Source organism: Micromys minutus (assembly GCF_963924665.1).
Source record: "Micromys minutus genome assembly, chromosome: 3".
NCBI lineage: Eukaryota > Metazoa > Chordata > Mammalia > Rodentia > Muridae > Micromys > Micromys minutus.
In genome coordinates, this window is record NC_137972.1 from 67,694,329 (window position 1) to 67,713,358 (window position 19,030).

The following is a 19,030-nucleotide window of genomic DNA, read 5'->3' on the forward strand; positions in this document are numbered from 1 at the left end:
ATCAGGGTCTCACTGTGTAGACTTGACTGGCCTGGAACTCACAGAAGAGCCACCTACTTCTGCCTCCATAGTGCTGGGACTAAAGGTTGTGCACCACCATGTTGGACCTTGATTTTCTTAATATTAAATTTACTACAAATTGAGCATCTCTAATGTGGGAATTAAAATGCTCTGAAATACAAGTATAGTATGAAATACAGAGTACAGTATTCAATTCTACCAGTGACAGATTCAAAGCATTTGGATTTTTGGAATTTTTGGATTAGGGGTATTTGACTGATATAGCCACATTTTTTAAAATATAAAAAACATACAATTTTAAAGTGCATAAAGGATATTCAGCCTGTATTTGATTTGTTGTCATCTTTATATTGGAAATAATCTATATAAATGAATGGTTACAGCTAAATTACTTAAGTTCTTAGCAGTAGCCTGAAGCAAAGGAAAGGACATTATGATGGCTTTAAATTAGTTGTTCTCAACTGGATACTTTGTTTCCATTTAGTTGGTCACTGATCTTTTCTGTTTTAAACTTCAGACCTTTACCTATAGTTTATTTCAATTCAAATCACTACCTGGGAATTTCAGAGTGTACAACCCTTTTCTCCTACTGGGTTCAATTTGATACCTCCCAAGGCATAGCATAGAAGCTGACCATGGTTGGCTCTACCTTTGGTTCTGCCGAGTTTTCCTCAGTCTCTCGAATAGCACTCTGTCCTGTTCTGTACCCTTGCTCAGCCGTAGCATCCTGGACACTTACCCCTGCCTCAGGGAAGCACTGTTAGTGTGGGTCTCCTTTGCCTGTGTGCTCCTGTCTTTCAGAAAGCTGATAGCATCCACACCTGTGACCATCCTGACACTGCCTGTCTCCGACTGTGTTTTAGTTCACTGTTGCATCTGTCTTGCTTGGTGCTTGAGGAACTTTGCAACAAGCTTTGTTGACTGGAAAATTTGATTTTGTCATATATTTATTTATTATGTTTTATTTACTTTGTGGGAGCATGTGGGTGTATGCATGCCATGGCGCAGATGCAGAGGTCTGAGGACAACTTGGAGGAGTCAGTTCTCTCTTTCAACCATGTGGCCTCTTGGGACTCAGGTTGGTGATGAGGCTTGGCAGCTTGTTCCTTCACTGGCTTAGCCATCTTACAGAGCTGAGGAGTTGTCAGTAGAAACTGATGAAAGTTGACTAACTAGGCTTTGCTATATCAGTTTGGTTTTTAGCTGTAAGGAGAATTTAAGCTTTATCCTTCCTTCATTTTGGGTTTTTATGAAAATGAATCTGGGTTTTGTAATACTCAATGACTCCTCCATTAAAGAAGGTAAGCAGACCAAATGTTTAATTAAGCATTCACATAATAATTCAAAATGAGCAGATAAATATATTTCTGAAAATAACTGTCATCTAATCTGTATTTATTTTAATTACAGAACATGGTCCAAGACAATTCCTGGGAAGGTTGAGTTCTTCTCTAGTGAGGGATCAGATACATCTATACCCATTCCAGTAGTGCCACTGAGGGGTGTGGATGACTCCTACCCACCCCAGAAGAAGTCCTTCATGATGCTCAAGTACATGCACGACCACTACTTGGACAAATACGAATGGTTTATGAGAGCAGATGATGATGTTTACATCAAGGGAGATCGTCTGGAGAGTTTTCTGAGGAGTTTGAATAGCAGCGAGCCCCTCTTTCTTGGGCAGACGGGACTGGGCACCACAGAAGAAATGGGGAAACTGGCCCTTGAGCCTGGAGAGAACTTCTGCATGGGGGGACCTGGTGTGATTCTGAGCCGGGAAGTGCTTCGGAGAATGGCACCTCACATTGGCAAGTGTCTCCGGGAAATGTACACCACCCATGAGGATGTAGAGGTGGGGAGATGTGTCCGAAGATTCGCAGGTGTGCAGTGTGTCTGGTCATATGAGGTAAGAGCAGAGCTTATGTGGGAAAAACTGTCATTTTCCCCCTATGATAAACTAATAGGAAACTAGCAATATCAGCCTCGTTGTTAAATGTTAACAGGCTTAAAACTGGTATAAGTTATTTGTACATGTTTTAGCTTTAGGTTTTAGTTTTTAATTCTCATTACCTTGACTTCTCCTGGCCTTTTAGACTGCTAGGACTTTAGAGTATGCCTTTGGACTTCTGATATCTTTTAAAATAAATAATGGCACTTTGGGCTTGACGGCAGCATAAGATTTACTGATGGTCACAGTGACCTTTCTCCACGAAACCCAGAATCATCTGTTGATTCCACAGACCTTCTGCGGGAGCATAGGCTTCATCCTTGTTTCCATCGCCTGGGCTCGCACTGTCATCTGGTCAGGGTGACCTACACAGACCAGAAGCTTCCATGTTCTGAACTTATAAAATGGTCTGTGATGAGAAAAGGCCAGGAGCTGTGTTTGGCTAGGCTTGCAGCCCAGCGGTACAGCGTGTGCTATGGCGTATGCTTAGCGTCCCCGAGCGCATCCCTAGCACCAGGAAGAAGTGATGGCTATAAACCTTGACTTTTTATAAGTTTATGCTGTGGTTGTTCCTTTCACACTAGGTGACAGGCAGCTCTGAGTGAGCACGTGAAAGCTCTAAGGAGGTCTACTTGCAGGTTTTTATCTGCTCTGCAGTAAGAGGGTGTGAGTTAATGTTGGGCTCTTCTGGTCTATTGGCACATGTATGTCTCTTGTGGATAATTTCAGGATCAAATAATGGTAGCATGAAATGGATTGTTGTGTTTAGTTTAGTCAGCTATTGGTGGTTGTGAAAGTGGAAGGAGCTGCTAGGCCTTTCGCCCTCCTGTGTGAGCCTCAGCTCTGTCTTAAGGGAAACATGCTCGGGCTCTTGTTTGCTTCCCCTGGCCTACAGCTTGCTTTTAAATGCTCTCCAAATGTTTCTTCTGCTTACATTTTTAATGTACAGGAATGGTCTTCATGTAATTTTAAATTTTAAATTAACTAAGGTGCATTTTAAATTCTAAATATGACCTGAAGGAGCCCTTTAATCCCCATGAGCCTTACTCTCTCTCTGCCTGCCTCCATTGTCTGGTGGTTGCTCACCAGACCTGGGAGATCTGTTTTATCATGAAAATTTGCCCTGAAGAAAGCTGTCTTAGTTATTGTTCTATTTCTTCTATGAAGAGATACCACGACCAGTTTATAACAGAAAGCATTTAACTGAGCACTTGCTCACAGTTTCAGAGGGTGAATAATCCATGAGCAAAATGGTGGGGAGCCACCCAGGCATGGCTTTGGAGCAGTATCTGAGAGCATCCTGATTGCAGGCAGTATGTGGACAGACAAACTGGGTCTCATAGCTGATCCCCAATGCCATTTCTCCTCCTATAAGGCCACATTTTAACTCACAACCAAGTAATCAAACATGGCCTATGGGGGAGGCATTCTTATTTAAGTCAGCACAAAAGCCATTTAAGGGTTTCATGCTGTGTTAAGTAGATTACAACTAGCAGCATTTCTGCATTTTCCCCATCCTTAATTAAATAGTTATGATCATAACATACTTCTCTGTGGTGAAAATGTATAATGCTTTGTATATTTTGGAATGCTTTGTTTTGCTGGCATTCCAGAGGACAAGTTTGCTTTTTGCTTGTTGTTTTGAGGGTCTCCTTAGTTGCTGAGGCTGATGGTGATCTTGCTCTGTAGCTAAGACTGGCCTCAAAATGTTGATCTTTCTGCCCCCACAGTGCAGGCATTACATGTATAAACCATCATACCCAACACTTTTGTATGTGGGTAGAAGTCAGGGTCTCACTCTGTAGTGTAAGCTGGCCTGGAACTCTCTGATTGAGGCATTGTCTACCATTCCCACACAGCTCAGGCTTTTTTTTTTTTTTTTTGATACTTAAAAAAAATAATTGTGTTTTGATATAGCAGTCATCAATATCTTATAGGTACGACTGGATAGAGTCAGTGTCTTGAGGTAGATAGAGCAAGAACTTTGAACTTTGCTTTAACATGAGTGCTAAATTATAAGTGTAAAGTGGGCTCTAGAGCTCCAGGACTTGAAAGACTGAGGGGTGATTTCTTATTCATCATGAAGTAATCTGACATGGGTTGGAATACCTGTGATCGATATTGTGGACACTTCAACTTTTGTAAATAGTCTTATTGGCTCAGAGGATCTGATAGGCCTCTCGGTGGTGTCTTCCTCTTTGCCTAGGGTCAGTAGCAGCAGCCTGAGCAGCCACAGGCGGCTCTCCCCAGGAATGTAGGGCAGGCAGTCAGGAATGTCCCTACTGCTTTGCAGTTCTTTAAATGCCTTATGATGACACTCATTTTCCTAGATTTTATTGGCTGGTCCTCCCCAGGCTTGTGCCAGAGGTTCCTCCCTTCAGCTATGCTGAGAGTTCTCTTTTCTGTGAGTTGCCTGTTCATAGTTTTGGCCCATGTTTTGAATGTCTGTCTTAGAATTTTGTTCAAGTGCTTTGTTTTCAACATAGTATCTTCTGGACTGTGTGCTTTGTCATTTTGCCTTCACTGAATTATAGAATTTTTGAAAATTGACCATTTGTGAGTCTAACTCTAATATAACCTTTCTTTAATGGTTTGTGCTTTTTTTTTTTTTTTTAAATAATGTGTGTGGATGTTACCTTCATTTCTGGCTGTGTTCATAATGTATATTCATTGTCCATGGAGGCCAGAGAGAGGGTTGGATCCCCTAGAAAAGGAGCTGCCATCTGGGTGCAGGAACTGAACCTGTGTCATCCTGAAGAGCAAGCAGCCAAAGTTCTCAGTGACTTTTTAGTATTTTAAGAAATTGTTCCTTCTTTAGGTCACACAGATTTTATCCTGCATTTTTCTGCTTGTTTGAAAAGTTTTCCATCTTCATTCTCATTTTAAGAAATACACACAACAATCGTTTACCATTCAATCAGCCTGTCTGATACCTGCACCCCTCCCCCATCACTAAGAGAGTCTATGTTCAACAGTCAGGCAGGATTAATCCTTAAATTTCCTGTAAGATAATTATGTTAAGCTTTGAGTCTTGGAAGATATTTATTTTGCTTTATTATAAACCTAGCCAGAGGAGTAATTTTTAAAAAACTTGCCTTGAAGTAGAAATAATTCCTTAGGTAATAGCTGTGTAATTAAGATGACTCATGAGGAATAGTTGTCAAAGCCAAAACTCAGATTTATTTCTAAGCTTATTTTTTGATTATTGCTGGAACTTATTAATAAATGCCTTTTAAGCACATACTTTTAAATGATTTTAATTTCACAGAGAAGTTAAAGCAGAGTCAGAACTGGTCTAGAAGCCTAAATTCTGGTTAGGTCTGGTGTCTTTCACATGGAATAAAAGCTATTACACAGGCTGGAGAGATGGCTCAGTGGTTAAGACCACTGACTACTCATCGAGAGGTCCTGAGTTCAATTCTCCATGATCAATGGTTGCTCAAAGCCATTTGTAAAGGGGATCTGATGCCCTCTTCTGGTGTGGATGAAGACAGCTACAGTGTACTCATATACATAAAACAAATCTTTAAAAAAAAAATAAAAGCTATTATTTCAAATTACTCAAGAGTTTGTGAGACATGGTATTGAAGTGCTGGAAAAGGTGATTTTGTATGTGTTTGGGTTTTTTTTTTTTTTAAATACAGTGTTTCCTGTGTAGCCCTAACTGCCCTGAGCTCTATAGACTAGGCGGGCCTTAAACTCAGAGATCTGTCTGCCTCTGCCTCCCAAGTGCTGGGATTAAAGGCTTGAGCCACCAGCACCAGTCAGCTGTCCCTCATTAAAAATTTTATTAAATCTTTGTGAATCAGTTTGCACTCACTTGTCTCCCTGTCCCTTTGTATCTTCCCTCCATCCTTCCAATTTTTCCCCCTCCATCCCCTCCAAAAACCCTGAAAATATCTTGCCGTGGAATCTGTAGTGTATTACGATGTGTCAGACAGTATACTCTTTTGCCCAAACATCTTTACTTGTAGATTTCCATTGCAATGAGTCAGCCATGATAGTCTCATATTCTGCTACACTATCAATGTTGGATCTTTACCAGAACTCCTCTAAGATATCCTGTTGTTGCTCTGCATTGTGGAGATCTTGCAGCTTTGGATCTGCAAGACCTTCCCTTTACATTTCCAGCAGTTCTTCAGTGTAGTACATTTTAGGGTGAGCCCTGGAACAGGAACCTAGATGGTAGCTGAGTAAGTCAACCCACCAGCTTTCCTGCACCCACACTACCAGGGCAAGCTCCCCAGCACTGCCCTGACTAGATTTGCAAATGCAGGTTCCCATGGAAGCCCGCAGAGAGTATTGGATCCACCAAGAACTGGGGTTATAGGCAGTTGGGAGCTACTTAGTGTGGGTACAAGGAGCTGAAGTTCAGTCCTCTACAAGTCTATTAAATGCTCTTAACCATTTCTAGTTCTGGAGTGCAGTTTTGAATGAGATGCATCCCTTTGTCTCACCTCTCAGAGGACTTCTAAGGCTGCTCATTTTGACTATGGTCATAGACAAGGCTAGAGTAGATCTGGAAAATGAGTCAGATATAGGATAAGTTCCAAGACCATATAGCCCACTGTGTGTGTGTGTGTGTGTGTGTGTGTGTATGTATGTATGTATGTATGTATATATATATTCCTCTTGTACAGTGTTCTCTGGATTACTTCAGGCATTTAGTTAAAACTCAGAGTCCTGAAAATGCTACTTCTAGGCATTCCCACCAGTGTTCTTTGCACTTTTATGGAGGAGAACATGCTTTTGATTTGTTTACGCTTTTCTTTCATTGATACCACCTAAGATCAGACTTTTATTGGGTGACCAGTTCATAGCTTAAAGTGTTTTTCCACTTAGATACATTATTCTAAATATGTCTTTATACTTTAAGAAGTCAAACAAGTTGGAAAAATTTGGAAGACTTCTGAGCAGTAAGTTACAACATGTTCATTAAAACAATAAAATTTGTACCTCCTTCTTTAGTAGTGCACAGTTCTAGTGACATTGGTGAAGAAAACATTCCTGCTATTATTAGATCATAGGAATAAAGAAAACATAGCCCCTTGTTGGAATGAGAATGGTCTTAATAGCTCATGTTTGACTACTTGTTCCCCAGCTGCAGAACTGTTTGGGAAGGACTGAGGGTAGGGCCTTGTTGAAGGAGGTGTGGCACTCTTTGCCTCAAACCTGAAGTTCAAGATGTAAGAGCCCTGTTATTCTTTCTGCCATACCTTTGTTGTCATCATGGACTCTAGCCCTCTGAAATCATAGCCCCAATTAAATGCTTTCTTTCAGACGTTGCCTTGGTCACGAAATTTTAACACAGCAGAAGAAAAGTAAATGTAAGACAATCCTACTCTCCTACTCTAGAAGAAATAGGCTGGAGAACAAAGAAAGATAAAACAAGGTGTGTGGCCTTAAGACAGCACAATGATTAGCATGAGAAGTAATGGATGGCAAGAATAAAGTTGACAGTGCACCCGAAGGTGGCAAAGGCAGTGTCGCTGGGATTAGGGAAATTGGGTAAAATTGCTTAAGCCTTAGAAGAATGTTGTAATTGATATGTCTCAATCTTGTGTGACAGAAATATTTGTTTAACCAGAATGTTGTGTGTGTCTATATATTTCAGGTACTGGAGTTGTCTGTAGCTCTCATACCAGGTTGTAGTTTATCAAAAGTAGATTTTACAAGATTTGCTTGAATAACTTGAGAGGAACAGTAGCCACTCCAAACCTAGACCTGGTGTCTCAGTGGGTGGTATTTCCCTGTCTACCACAGTACAGGCTTCTGTGACAATTTTTTACCCACTGAACTTTCAGGAGTTGTCATTCATTTAGACTCAGAGGATGTTTCTTAGGAGGTAGTGATGTTCCAGAACCATGTAGAACTTAGTATTGTTAATTTACATTTCCACTTGTCCTGGGTAGCAGAGTTTGTTTTTCCCAGTAAGTATAGACTGTAGTTGGGTGGGGAAAGCCAGACTAGGTGCCAAATGCTCCCCCTGGACTGTGCGTTATAAAGTTAATACTATTTATGTTCCTTTCTTCTCTGTGAGTCGCGTCAACACTCATGAATTGTATGACCAAATACAAATGAGTGGGATGAAGGACAGCACTGTCACTGTCACTTTTAGTGACAGTGTGAGAACAGCAGTTGCAGGCGATAACAAACACAAAGGTTTGACAGGATTGTTTTTCTTTGTTGGTACTCTCAGGGCGGGCCTTAAATTCCCAGTTCTGCCTCTGCTTTGTGAGAGCTGCTATTGCAGGCATGGACCACTTACAAAGTTAAAACTAAATGTTTGTTTACACAGTGTAGCTAGGAATCCCTCAGCTTTTCAGACTAGCTACTAAGTAACTTAAAGCTTATTTATGGAACTAGTTACATGTTTCAGCAATTAAAAAGTGAAACTTACTGTGAGTCAGCATCTACCAGCAGAGTCTCAGGGGGTGACATGTCCACCTTAAATTCTCTCTAATATGATGGAGTGTGAGGAGCACATCTGTCAGTCCAGACCAGTCAAGACTAAACCAGACTCCATGGTATAGAACTTCCTCTAAGACACCTGATCGGTGTTTTTTCCGATATCAAGGTCTTGAGACATAAGGATCATGCTCAATGTGGGCCTCTGAAGTGGAAGAGAAAGGGGTGTGGAGGAGAAAGCTGCTGGGTTGTGGACAGAGTCTACTGCTTTGGGACTAGTTTTTTGTGGGACAAATTTCCTCATTTGATGCGTTTGTGTCATAGTTAAGTAGGATGTGAAACAGGGCAGGAGGTGCTACTCTCAGCATTTACAACTCTTATTAGAAATAGTTTCAGTACAGTTTTATTACATTACACTTGTTACATTTTATTACATTTATTACATTGTGTGCCTGTGTGTGCCAGACATGGTGTCTGTGTAGAGGTCAAGGATCACCCATGGAGTTGGTTCTCTCCTTCTACCACGTGTCCCAGATACGGAGCTTAGGCAATCAGACTTGGTGGCAAGTGCCTTAACCCAGAGAACTGTCTCACTGGCCCCTCTATAATTATTTCTAAACTAACAAAAGGTAGAACCAGAAGTGGTGGAGTTTCAGTTCATTCTCAGCTATATAGTAAGTAAGAGGACAGCCTAGACTGCTACATGAATCTGACTCCAAAAGTGGGGTGGGGCAGTTAGAACGCAGAGCCTTCCAACTGAAAATGAAGGGCTGTTGTGGATGTGGTGTCCTGTAGACTGTTGTGTGCTCTGGGAAACTGGGCAAAGCAACACAGAACTGGGTTCTCTGAGTGGACAGTGTGCAGGATGAGATTTGTAGCTAGCTGACTTCTAGGAACTTGAGGACAGATATGCCTTTGTTCTAGAGGCTGCAGACTTCTAGCTTCATAAAGAGCTTATCATTGAGCAAGATTACAATGTGCCATGTCATGACTGTAAAAAAAAAAAAAAAAAAAAAGTGTAACGGGACCATTACAGCCAAATTTTTTCCTGGGGAGCAAGAATCTTTCAGCATTCACAGAGCAACTGAATGTTAATCCTCTGCTGACATCAGGGTTGGGCAACCTTACAGGCCTCTGCTACTGTGGGGTAAAGACACTTCTGCAAAGTTATTTCTTTGATGTCTAACATTTATTTCCTAAGCCAAAAGCAAACAAACAAAACCCAAAAAACAAGAATTGGGGGTTGGTGTCTTAGCTCAATGATAGAGCACTTACCAGACAAGCATAGGGTCCTATGTTCTGTCCCTAGATTCCTTCCCCTTAAAAGAGAAGGCTTAGTATTACTTCTAACAATGTCATTTAAAGCAGTAGTAGGCTTGCTGGTTTGGTAGATATTTATAATGGATACTTTAATAATTCAGGTTTCTGCTTACTCAGTTAGAGCACAGTGCCTGTGGAAATGAACAGACACAGGTAATAAATATGCTTAGCTGTTTAAATGGTTTAAAAACCAATGTGCCTGTCTGCTTGACATGGAGACCACAGCACTGTGAAGGCATAGCCTCACAACCATTGTCTGCCAAACGCTAGAAAACAAGAGAACGAGAAGAAACAAACAGAAGACAATGTAAGAGGGAGGCTTAGAGGACCTGAAGAGAGTTTATGGGGGTGGGGGGTGTCCCTCTTTAACAACAACAAAAAAAAAAAACAAGACTATATGGCTCTAAATTGTCATTATAGTGGCTCACATCTACCTGTAACTGCTGTTCCAGGGAATACGATAGATACCCTTTTTTGAACTCCATGGACACTATGCTTGAGTGTGGTGTGCAAACATACAAAAGAAAACACCCACACATATAAAATGAAAGAAATAAAAATTTAAAATATTATTAGGCATGGTGACATCCACCTATGCTAGCTAAGAGGCAGGAAAATCACAGTTCAAGGTGTACCTGATAACACACTAAAGTCCTGTCTTTGGGAGGGGGCATCATAAGTAAATAAAACCTACCACACAGTTCTTGGCTCTGGGTGATAATCTCTAGCCATCTGTGCCACAGTTGTCCTCAGGCTCTGCCAGGATTTCATTCTCAGGTCTGTTCCTCACACTAGTACGTGTGCACCATATCCAGGGATACATTCCCTTAAAAACATGTACACTGCAAGTAGCCAGACACTGAGTGTGCAGCATTGCCAATCTCAAACCAGCAAATGTGAACCAAAGACTCTGTCTTTGGAATGTCCCAGGTGTTCCCTGATAGGCTATGGCTTACTGCTCAACAGATTGCTGAAGTCACTTGGTAACAATGGCAGGGGATCAGTAGAACTTCTAAATGACCCTTAACCAGCAAAATAGAAGTCACTGTGACATTGCAGAGGTAACAATGAAATTGGTTCAGTTAGGCTTTTGTAGTAAGGCATTTTTTACATGGGTAATGGCTTTTGTTTTTATTTCAATTTTAAGTTACATTTATCTAGTTATTGTATGTATTTGTACATGCTATAGTACACCTGTAGACTCAGAGGACAACTATCATGAGTTGGTTCTCCCTACCATATTGTTCCCAGGGATCAAACTTGTATCTTTAGACTTGGCAGCAAGTACCTTTAACCACTGAGCCATCTCACTGGCCCTAGGCAGATTGTTTAATTAATAGAGAAGTTGCATTGAACTGTTCTGCTATATAATGATCATGTTCTTTTCTATGTAATGTTGTATTTAAAATCTTTTTCATTGTATCTCTTCCCAGTATTTATTTGACAGTCATCAATAAAGTTTTAGATAAAGGGAGAGTTTTAATCTTCCAATACTTTTGGAATGCTCTCAGGTTTAAGCTAATGTCTAGTGATGAGACCCTATGGGTCTCTGTCAGTCTACAGTGCCTTGTCAGGATAGTGTGATGGGCTTCATCGAGTTGATGGCAGCATGAAAACACACGGGCTGGTCAGCCTCATCCAGCGCCTCAAGACATTCTCCACATCCTGGAGTTGCTCCAAGAGTTGTGATGCCTAGATGCACACATCTGGGAGGGCTCCTTGATTCTTAATGCAGGAGCTCATCGGCTATTGAAGTAGCTCAGAGAAGGGGGACACTGTCCACGTCACAGCAGAGTTTGTTTGACATTTAGTATTGATCATAGACAGGCGTGTTGTTAAAAACGTGGCCTGTCTTATTCTTGTTGAAAATATCATCCTTTTCTGTAATGTCAAGAGAAATCCATTGAATATCATTTTGACATTACAGTATGTATAGCCAGTTGAATAGCATCCACCCAGAGATAGCAAGTCTTAGTAAGCACCACCTCATTTGGAAAAGTGCTTTTGCGGATCCCTTTATTAAACTGAGGATCTTGGGATAAGGAAACAGTCCTGGATTGTCCTGGAGGAAGACACACCAACAGGAAGGCTGTGTGAGATCCGCACACATGGGAATGGTGCAGCCATTAGAAGCTCAGTGCAAGCCAGTAGGCCCCTGACAGAGCATGGCCTTGCCAGGTATTTCTGAGTGCCACCTTTCTAGCACTCAGAAAGGTGGGAAAATCTTCCCTCGACCCATGTGTTTCTATGTGTGTGATATGCTTGCATATTGGCGCCTGGAAGCCAAAAGTTGGCTTTGGGGTTTACTCTTTAATTGTTCTCCACCTTGTTTGTTTGTGTGCTTGCTTGCTTTGGACAGATCCTCACTGAATTCCGAGCTCTTGAGTTTATATAGACAAACTTGAATTCATATAGACATAGATATCTAGGTACCTATCTCCCACTGCTATCCTTAAGCACTGTGGTTACAGAATTACACCCAAACAAATAGCTTTTTTGTGGGTTCCAAGCTAGCTTGGAACTCAGAGAAATCCACCTGTCTCGGCCTCCCAGGTACTGAGATTAAGGGCATGCACCACCACAGGATGTTCTGGCAGTCTTAAGATGCAGAAGTAGTATATTATCCAAAAGAGGAGCCTTCAAGAACACAAGAACAGAGAAGCTCTATCACCCTTCATGAAGCTATGGGGCCAAGGGCAGCTCTTGCTAAGGTCACCATCTCTCATAACAGGACCACTGCTTTGCAACTGTGTGGTGTGACTTGCCTGACACAGCGAGTGCTGCCCTTCTTACTGGTTTGTTAAATGCAGAGGTGGTTACAGTGTAGTCCCCAGGACAGGTTCAGCATCATCTTGTCTCAGGGCCCCCCTTGGCCTGTGTGGAAAACCAGGGCCACTGTGTCCTCAGACATAAGCATGTATCAGAGTCATTTAGGGCTTCTGGGGTTTGTTTGTTTGGAGACAGATTTACTAAGTAGCCCAAACTGACCTCAGCCCCACAGTACTCTTGTTTGCCCCAGTCTTCCAAGGACTGGCATCACAAGTTTGTGTCACAATGACACAGGATGGAGAGGTTCTCTTCCTCCCATCTTTCCTCTCCTGGCCCTGGCTTAGAACCCAGGGTCCAACTGTAGAGTGTGTACTGTCTGTTTTCTGATGTGTCTTCATTAGGTCCCTCTTGTTTTGTCTTAGGCTTCCTTGTTTTTGATGGCCTTGACAGTCACATATTGTATAACATTTTCTCATCTGGGACTTTTCTGGTATTGTCCTCATAGACTGGGATTTGGGGTGTTTAAGGAGACCATGGAGACAGAACGCTGTTCTCCTCACCTTGTGTCCAGGGTGTGCTGCCAGCTCCGTTGTCACCATTGCTGATGACCTGGTTCTGTGCTATCGCAGGCCTTACTACAGAGTTGCCTTCACTCCTGATTTTCTCCCAAGCCCTTGGAAAAGGGAGTCATTCTATCCTGAAAAGCAGGGGGTTATTGTGCAGCCTATTTGAGATTGAGATGCTGACATATTTTAGAATTCTGTGTATTTTGTTTTGTATTTTTGACAGGGTCTCTTGCTTTGTAGCTTGGGCTGACCTGGAATTCACTGTCTAGCCCAGGCTATCCCAAGCTGCATGGTAATTCTTGTGCCTTGGCTTCCCGAGCATTTGAGCTGCCAGGGCAGGATATCACTCTGTCCTCTCCACGTCAGGAGTATGCATTTCTGTCATGGTACTACTATATTTCCGCTGAAATACACTGCTGTCACTTAGCCTTTGAGAGTTTTTCCAGGTGAGCATGTCTTGCCTTTTCTCACTTTCAGGCACTAGAAGATGTTCTTGCCTCTTGTCCACACTTTTTATCTTGTTTAGAACCTTCAATGTCTTAGGAGCCCAGGCTCTTACTGTTGGGTGACACAATTGGAATGTAAGATCTTGTATTAGGGAGCCTGGGCCTCAGATGCTACAGTGAGGACGTGTGTGAATGCCAAGCCATGTGTACACATGGCTATAAACATTTCTATCTGTGACCCACTGAGGTGAGCATAAATCAGTATCACTGTCCCAAGCTCTGTTCTCTACCACACAGATGACTGCAGCTTAATTGCCGACTTCCCACCCCTCAGAATCCTGCTTTTACCACCTCACGTTATCTAGAGTATTCCTGATTAGTGGGTTTGGAAGTATTGCCTGAGTCCCTGTGCGAAGTGGCTGCACATGCTGTGCGCAGTGCTGGTGTGGCTTCACCTGCCTTGATTTGCAAAGCTATGGCAGTCAGCACCAACAGTCTTCTTTCCTGTTCTTGTTTTTCTTGGTGCTAAGTATAGAACCCAGGCTAATAGTTGTGTAATTTTTTTTTTATATATTATTTCTGTTTAATTCAGGCTGGGGTATTTTTTATCTGATATCATGTTTCTTGCTGTTGGTGGTGTAGACTGGTGGCACTCCCCACTTTTGTGTCTTAACAATACCAATTGTGGACAGGTTTATGCCCGAGTATAATGAGGATACAGAAAGTTATTCAATGGATATGCTTTGAAGTCGGGTTCAGTCCCCCTGGCCCCATTCTTTTCATAGTGGTTCATGTGCCTAAGGGCATGTGGAATTTTAATAGGACACAACATTAATGGATGTGTAAAAATTTTGAAGACAAGTCTAAACAGCTCAGATGATAGCATTCCACATTGTATACTTAGGTGGTTGTTAGCAAGCTGGAGAGGGTTGGGAAGAGTATGTGAATTGTTCGTTCATTTGTTGCTCATGGGATCATTTATGTCTCCTGTGTGGTAGTGGCACTTTTAGCCAGAATGCTGGAGTGAGTAAATGTGTACATTCTTGCCGTTATTAAATTTATCCGAGACATAATTTCTGTGATTCATGCACAAAAATACATAACTTTCAAAGGGTTGTTTGTTTCTTTTAGGAACATGCACTTATTTTGAAAAATCTGCAGTCAGTGATTCTTGTACCTACTCTGTACACACCTGGGGGTGGGGTGAGCAGCAGACATGGTCTCTGCCTGTGTCTGCGGTGCTCCAGGAAGACAAAAGAGCAGGAAGCATGAACGTGTGAGTGGGCACTTCTCCCAGGTTGGATAGGCATCAGAGGCTGAGGGGGACCTAGCAGGCTCAGGTAGGATGGACAATTCCTGGGGAAGGAGCTCAGCAGTTAACTGAAGGTTGACTAAATGGAGGGCAGTTGAGTATCAGTCAGAGCCTTGGACACAGCATCTGCTCACTTGCTTTAATTTGTTCATTTCCCTCAGCAAGTACTGCCTTTATGCCTCACCTCCAGACACTCCCTTCATAACAAAAGTGTAAGTGGTATAGGAAATACATCTGTGCAGAAGACGGTTGGTTTTAGAATATTTTTGTCATAAAATACAAAGTGCAGGTATAAAGCATTCTTGTAATTTAGGCAGGCTCAGAAGATCATGGGTGCGTAAGACAGAACCTCACCAGAAGAGCTTGTCCCACAGAGGAAAGGTGTGCACAGTAAGTAGTATGTTAAGGAGAACACATAAAGCTAGGAGACAAAAGTAGGATGGGTGGGGCACTCCATGTACACAGTGATCGTCACTCGGAAGGACATCAGATTATGCATGCAGTGATAATCATATATGATGTGACCATGTGCAAGGGAAAAGAAAAAAATTCAAAATCAAAAGAGGCTAGGGGGGTAGTTCAGTTAGAGGGCCCAGCTAGCATGGATGAAGTCCATGCAACACACAACCAGATAAATGGTGAATTTCTAAAATCTACCATCTGGACATGAGGCAGGAGTGGTGGAGATTCAGACTCATCCTTGTCTACATGGTGAGTTTGAGGCCAGCCTGGGCTGTGTGAGACTCTTTATCAAGAAACGGGGACCAGCAAAATGGCTCAGGGGCAGGAGCACTTGCTGCCAAACCTGATGGACTGAGTTCAGTCTTGGTACCCTAATGGTAGAAGGATAGAATCAATTTCCAAACGTTGTTGTCTGATTTACACAGGCAGACTCTTGTGTGTGTACACGTATGCACACACATGCTGCACATACTATATAAATGTAATTAAAACACTTAAGAGTCAAAGGGCATTAAGTCAGAAGCATGTGATAAGAATCCTGAAATCTATAATTCAAAATTAACTTTGAATATCAAATTTAAAATTAGGATTTGTTCTTTAAGATTAAGGGGAATACTGTACCAAGGTAGCTGGGTGAAAGGATTATTTAATACCCGTAAAATTCTGTGTGCTTAACACTTCAGTTTCCTTTTTATATGGCCTTTCAAACATCAGTGTGCTCTTCTTAACTTTGTAAGCTCATATTGATAGTATACTAGATAGAAAACCTCGTAGGAGTTTAAACTCTGAGACTTAGTCTTACTTGGTACTTTGAGGTATCGATTGCCAAGGTGAACAGACACATTACAGATGATTTACTCAATTGACAAATCACTTATTTTGTTTAAGATGGCAGATGAAAACGTGAAGGACTTAAGTGAGAGTAACACATATCTTAATCACTGCCTCCCAGAAAAGGACACACAGGTGCATGCTGATGACACTGTAGTAAAGTAAGTAACCTTGATTTGGTTTTGCACAGGTCCTGGTTAGCAGGTGGTCAGTATACTTCAGGCAGGGCTGGCGGATGGGTGAAATGGGCTGTGCCCAGTGATGTGAGGTTGATGCATCTCTAACAGATGTGTGGTGAAGCTGAGGCTGGCAGTTGGGAGTCAGGAGGACAATGTACCTGACGACTGCCTGGCACATTTCAGTGCTGGCTTTTTATGCCATATTAATTCTCTATGTGAAGAATTCTGGTGTCACTTTGCCTCATGTTCTCAATAGTGTTTCCATTCTATTGCTTAATGGGTACACGTGCGTGCGCGCACACACACACACACAGACACACACACACACACACACACACACACACACACATAGGTCCACTGGTTTTAAATGTTGATGCGATTACACCCTTTTGCTCATACACCACACACATTAACTAGCGAGTACTACTGTGTGTGTTGCAGTCGAACCGGGCCTTTCGGCAGTCTGGGATATGACTGACCTGCCCTGGAAACTCCACAGGAAGTGCACATTCTCTTACCTCTCTTTCCCCTTCTCTCTGACCTTGACGCAACCATGTCTTATTCTTACATAGCAACTCACCTTGCATTGGTTGGTTTGGCTTAGTAATTTTTCCTTATGAAACATTAATTTTGTATAATTTCCAGTCTCATAAATATCAATATTTAACCCTTTTTCTTTAAAATAGACAAGGCCTCATAGCACACACATAGGTACTTCTTTTTAACTGCTTTTAAAATCTGTATAAGTCTTTATTTCCTTAAAATGAATGGAATTTTAAATGCCCCAGGTGTTATGTCTCATGTCACATCTGATCTGAAACAGGTCCTTGGGTCGATTTTTATGACTGACACTCTCAGATCATAGACTAAAGGATTAGTCACTCTGGGCTTATTTCCTGTGAGTAGGTCCACACTGTCATGTGGGTGAAGAATTACAGATGTGGCCCTGCCTTGAGCTCTGTGTATGTGGGTCTGGCCAGCTCCTCAGTTGGAGAGTTACTTTTCTTAACATTAATGGAAAACTAGTAAGCATCCTTGTGGCGAGCTCCTTTGTCTCTGTAAATACCCTTCAGACCTTGCTCTGTGATATTGGCTAAGTGGCCCTGTAATCCAGCCATCCCTTCTGCTGGTATTAGTTGTAAGTAAAGGTGTCTTGTTCCTGACTATTCTCCTGGGTTTGTACCTGTAGATTCTTGTGTTCCTGTTTGCTTCATGGGCTATGCGCTCTTTCTTTTGCTCTGTCTTCCTGTGAAATCCTGCTGGGTTTGTAGTGCTTCCTGGTTGGCTTTTGTCCTTCTTGAGCAGCTTCTTGCTTTCTTCTGTAATAACTTGTTCCAAAATTATTTCTTGTACCCTAGTCCTACAATTGAGACCCTTGTAGAAACCCTATAGAAACTAAGGTGTGGGCTTCAACTATATTCATTCCTTTAAGGTATTGCTGTTCGCAGCCTGTTTACTGGACTGAACCAGAGAAAATTTGAGTTCTTACAAATTTGAGTAGATCCATGTCCATCTCTTGGTTCATGCTGTTACCCCAAACTCATTTCAACTGTAAGGGTTCTAATTATCTCTTTCCATATCTGGAACTCCTTTCTTTGACAGTTGAGGACCCATTATTGACTGCATCCTGTGTGAGAGAAAAATCTCCTATTGCCTCCACATTACTACCATGAGTCCTGGGCCCTCACAGCTGTGCTGATGGCTCTGCTAGGTCCTTCCCCTGCCAGTCCCAGTACCCAGAGAAACCTTTCCACTGGCATCTGACCCCCTGCTGGGCTCTTGAGCCTGTCTTCTCCAACCTTGCACCCCAGCCTGGGGTTCTTTATTTCAGGACTAAGGCTTAGGGAGGGCTTGAAAGAAGCCTGAAGGCGTCTTAGAATTAGCCGTCTGTCTGGTACTAGAGACAGAAGCAGGCCAGGGCCTCACACACACCCAAGATGCACTCTACCACTGACCCCTTAAAACAGGTGTTTAATTTTAGCTTCTTGGCCCTAGAAAATACCTGTTTGTTTTTTTTTTCCACACTAATATAGCCTTCAGTTTAAGAGTAAAAATTTCAAAAAACAGAGCAAAACAATGTAATTTCTATCTTGATAGTAATTTTTTAAGGAGTTTTTTTTAAGTTGGTGTTTATACTAGACATTTGTCTTTTTTAAAAAAAATAGATTTTGGTATTCTTTATGGTTAATGTACTGGGCAAATATTTTTTTAAATATTTATTTTAAAAATTATGTGTATTGGAGGATTGGTACAGGTGCCCATAGATGCTAGAAGAGGGTATTGGACCTTCTGGGCCTGAACTTCAGGTGGTTGTGAACTGCCCCATGTGGGTGCTAGGAACTGAACTCAGATTCTTGACAAGAGCAATAAGCACTCTTAACTGCAGAGCCATCTCCAACCCCACAGCACCTACTGTTTGATAAACTCTCATGTACAGAGAATATGGTAAAGGTGTTTCCAGCTTTAAGAATATGCTCCACTAACACTGAAATGAAATACTGAATAAAATTGCTAGTATTGTTGGCAGTCAGCATCATACACTGTCCTTTGGCAATTCATCCAGTGATTAAAACTAGCTTGATTTGACCAAGAGGTGGAGCATTCAGAGATAACTAACTAGTTCTGCCCTCGGGCGCAGGAGTCCTATTGTACAAGTCCTCCTGTTTTAGCTAGACTTTATTCCACAGATTAGCTACAGAGGAAAAGCCCCGTAGTCCTGTGTTAGGCAGTGAGTACTTTTCTTTTTGTTGGTAAATGTTGTATTAATA

General features: G+C 41.9%; 1 protein-coding gene across 1 annotated transcript in view; it reads left to right on the forward strand.

The window, feature by feature from the left end:
• CHSY1 (chondroitin sulfate synthase 1) overlaps positions 1–19,030 on the forward strand; it is a gene marked incomplete at its 5' end in the record, with an annotated part of 51,354 nt that overhangs the window by 12,602 nt on the left and 19,722 nt on the right. The window contains one exon of the mRNA XM_080913931.1: positions 1,432–1,927. Within this exon, the coding sequence (XP_080770057.1) occupies positions 1,432–1,927 (496 nt within the window). The remainder of the gene's footprint in view (positions 1–1,431; positions 1,928–19,030) is intronic.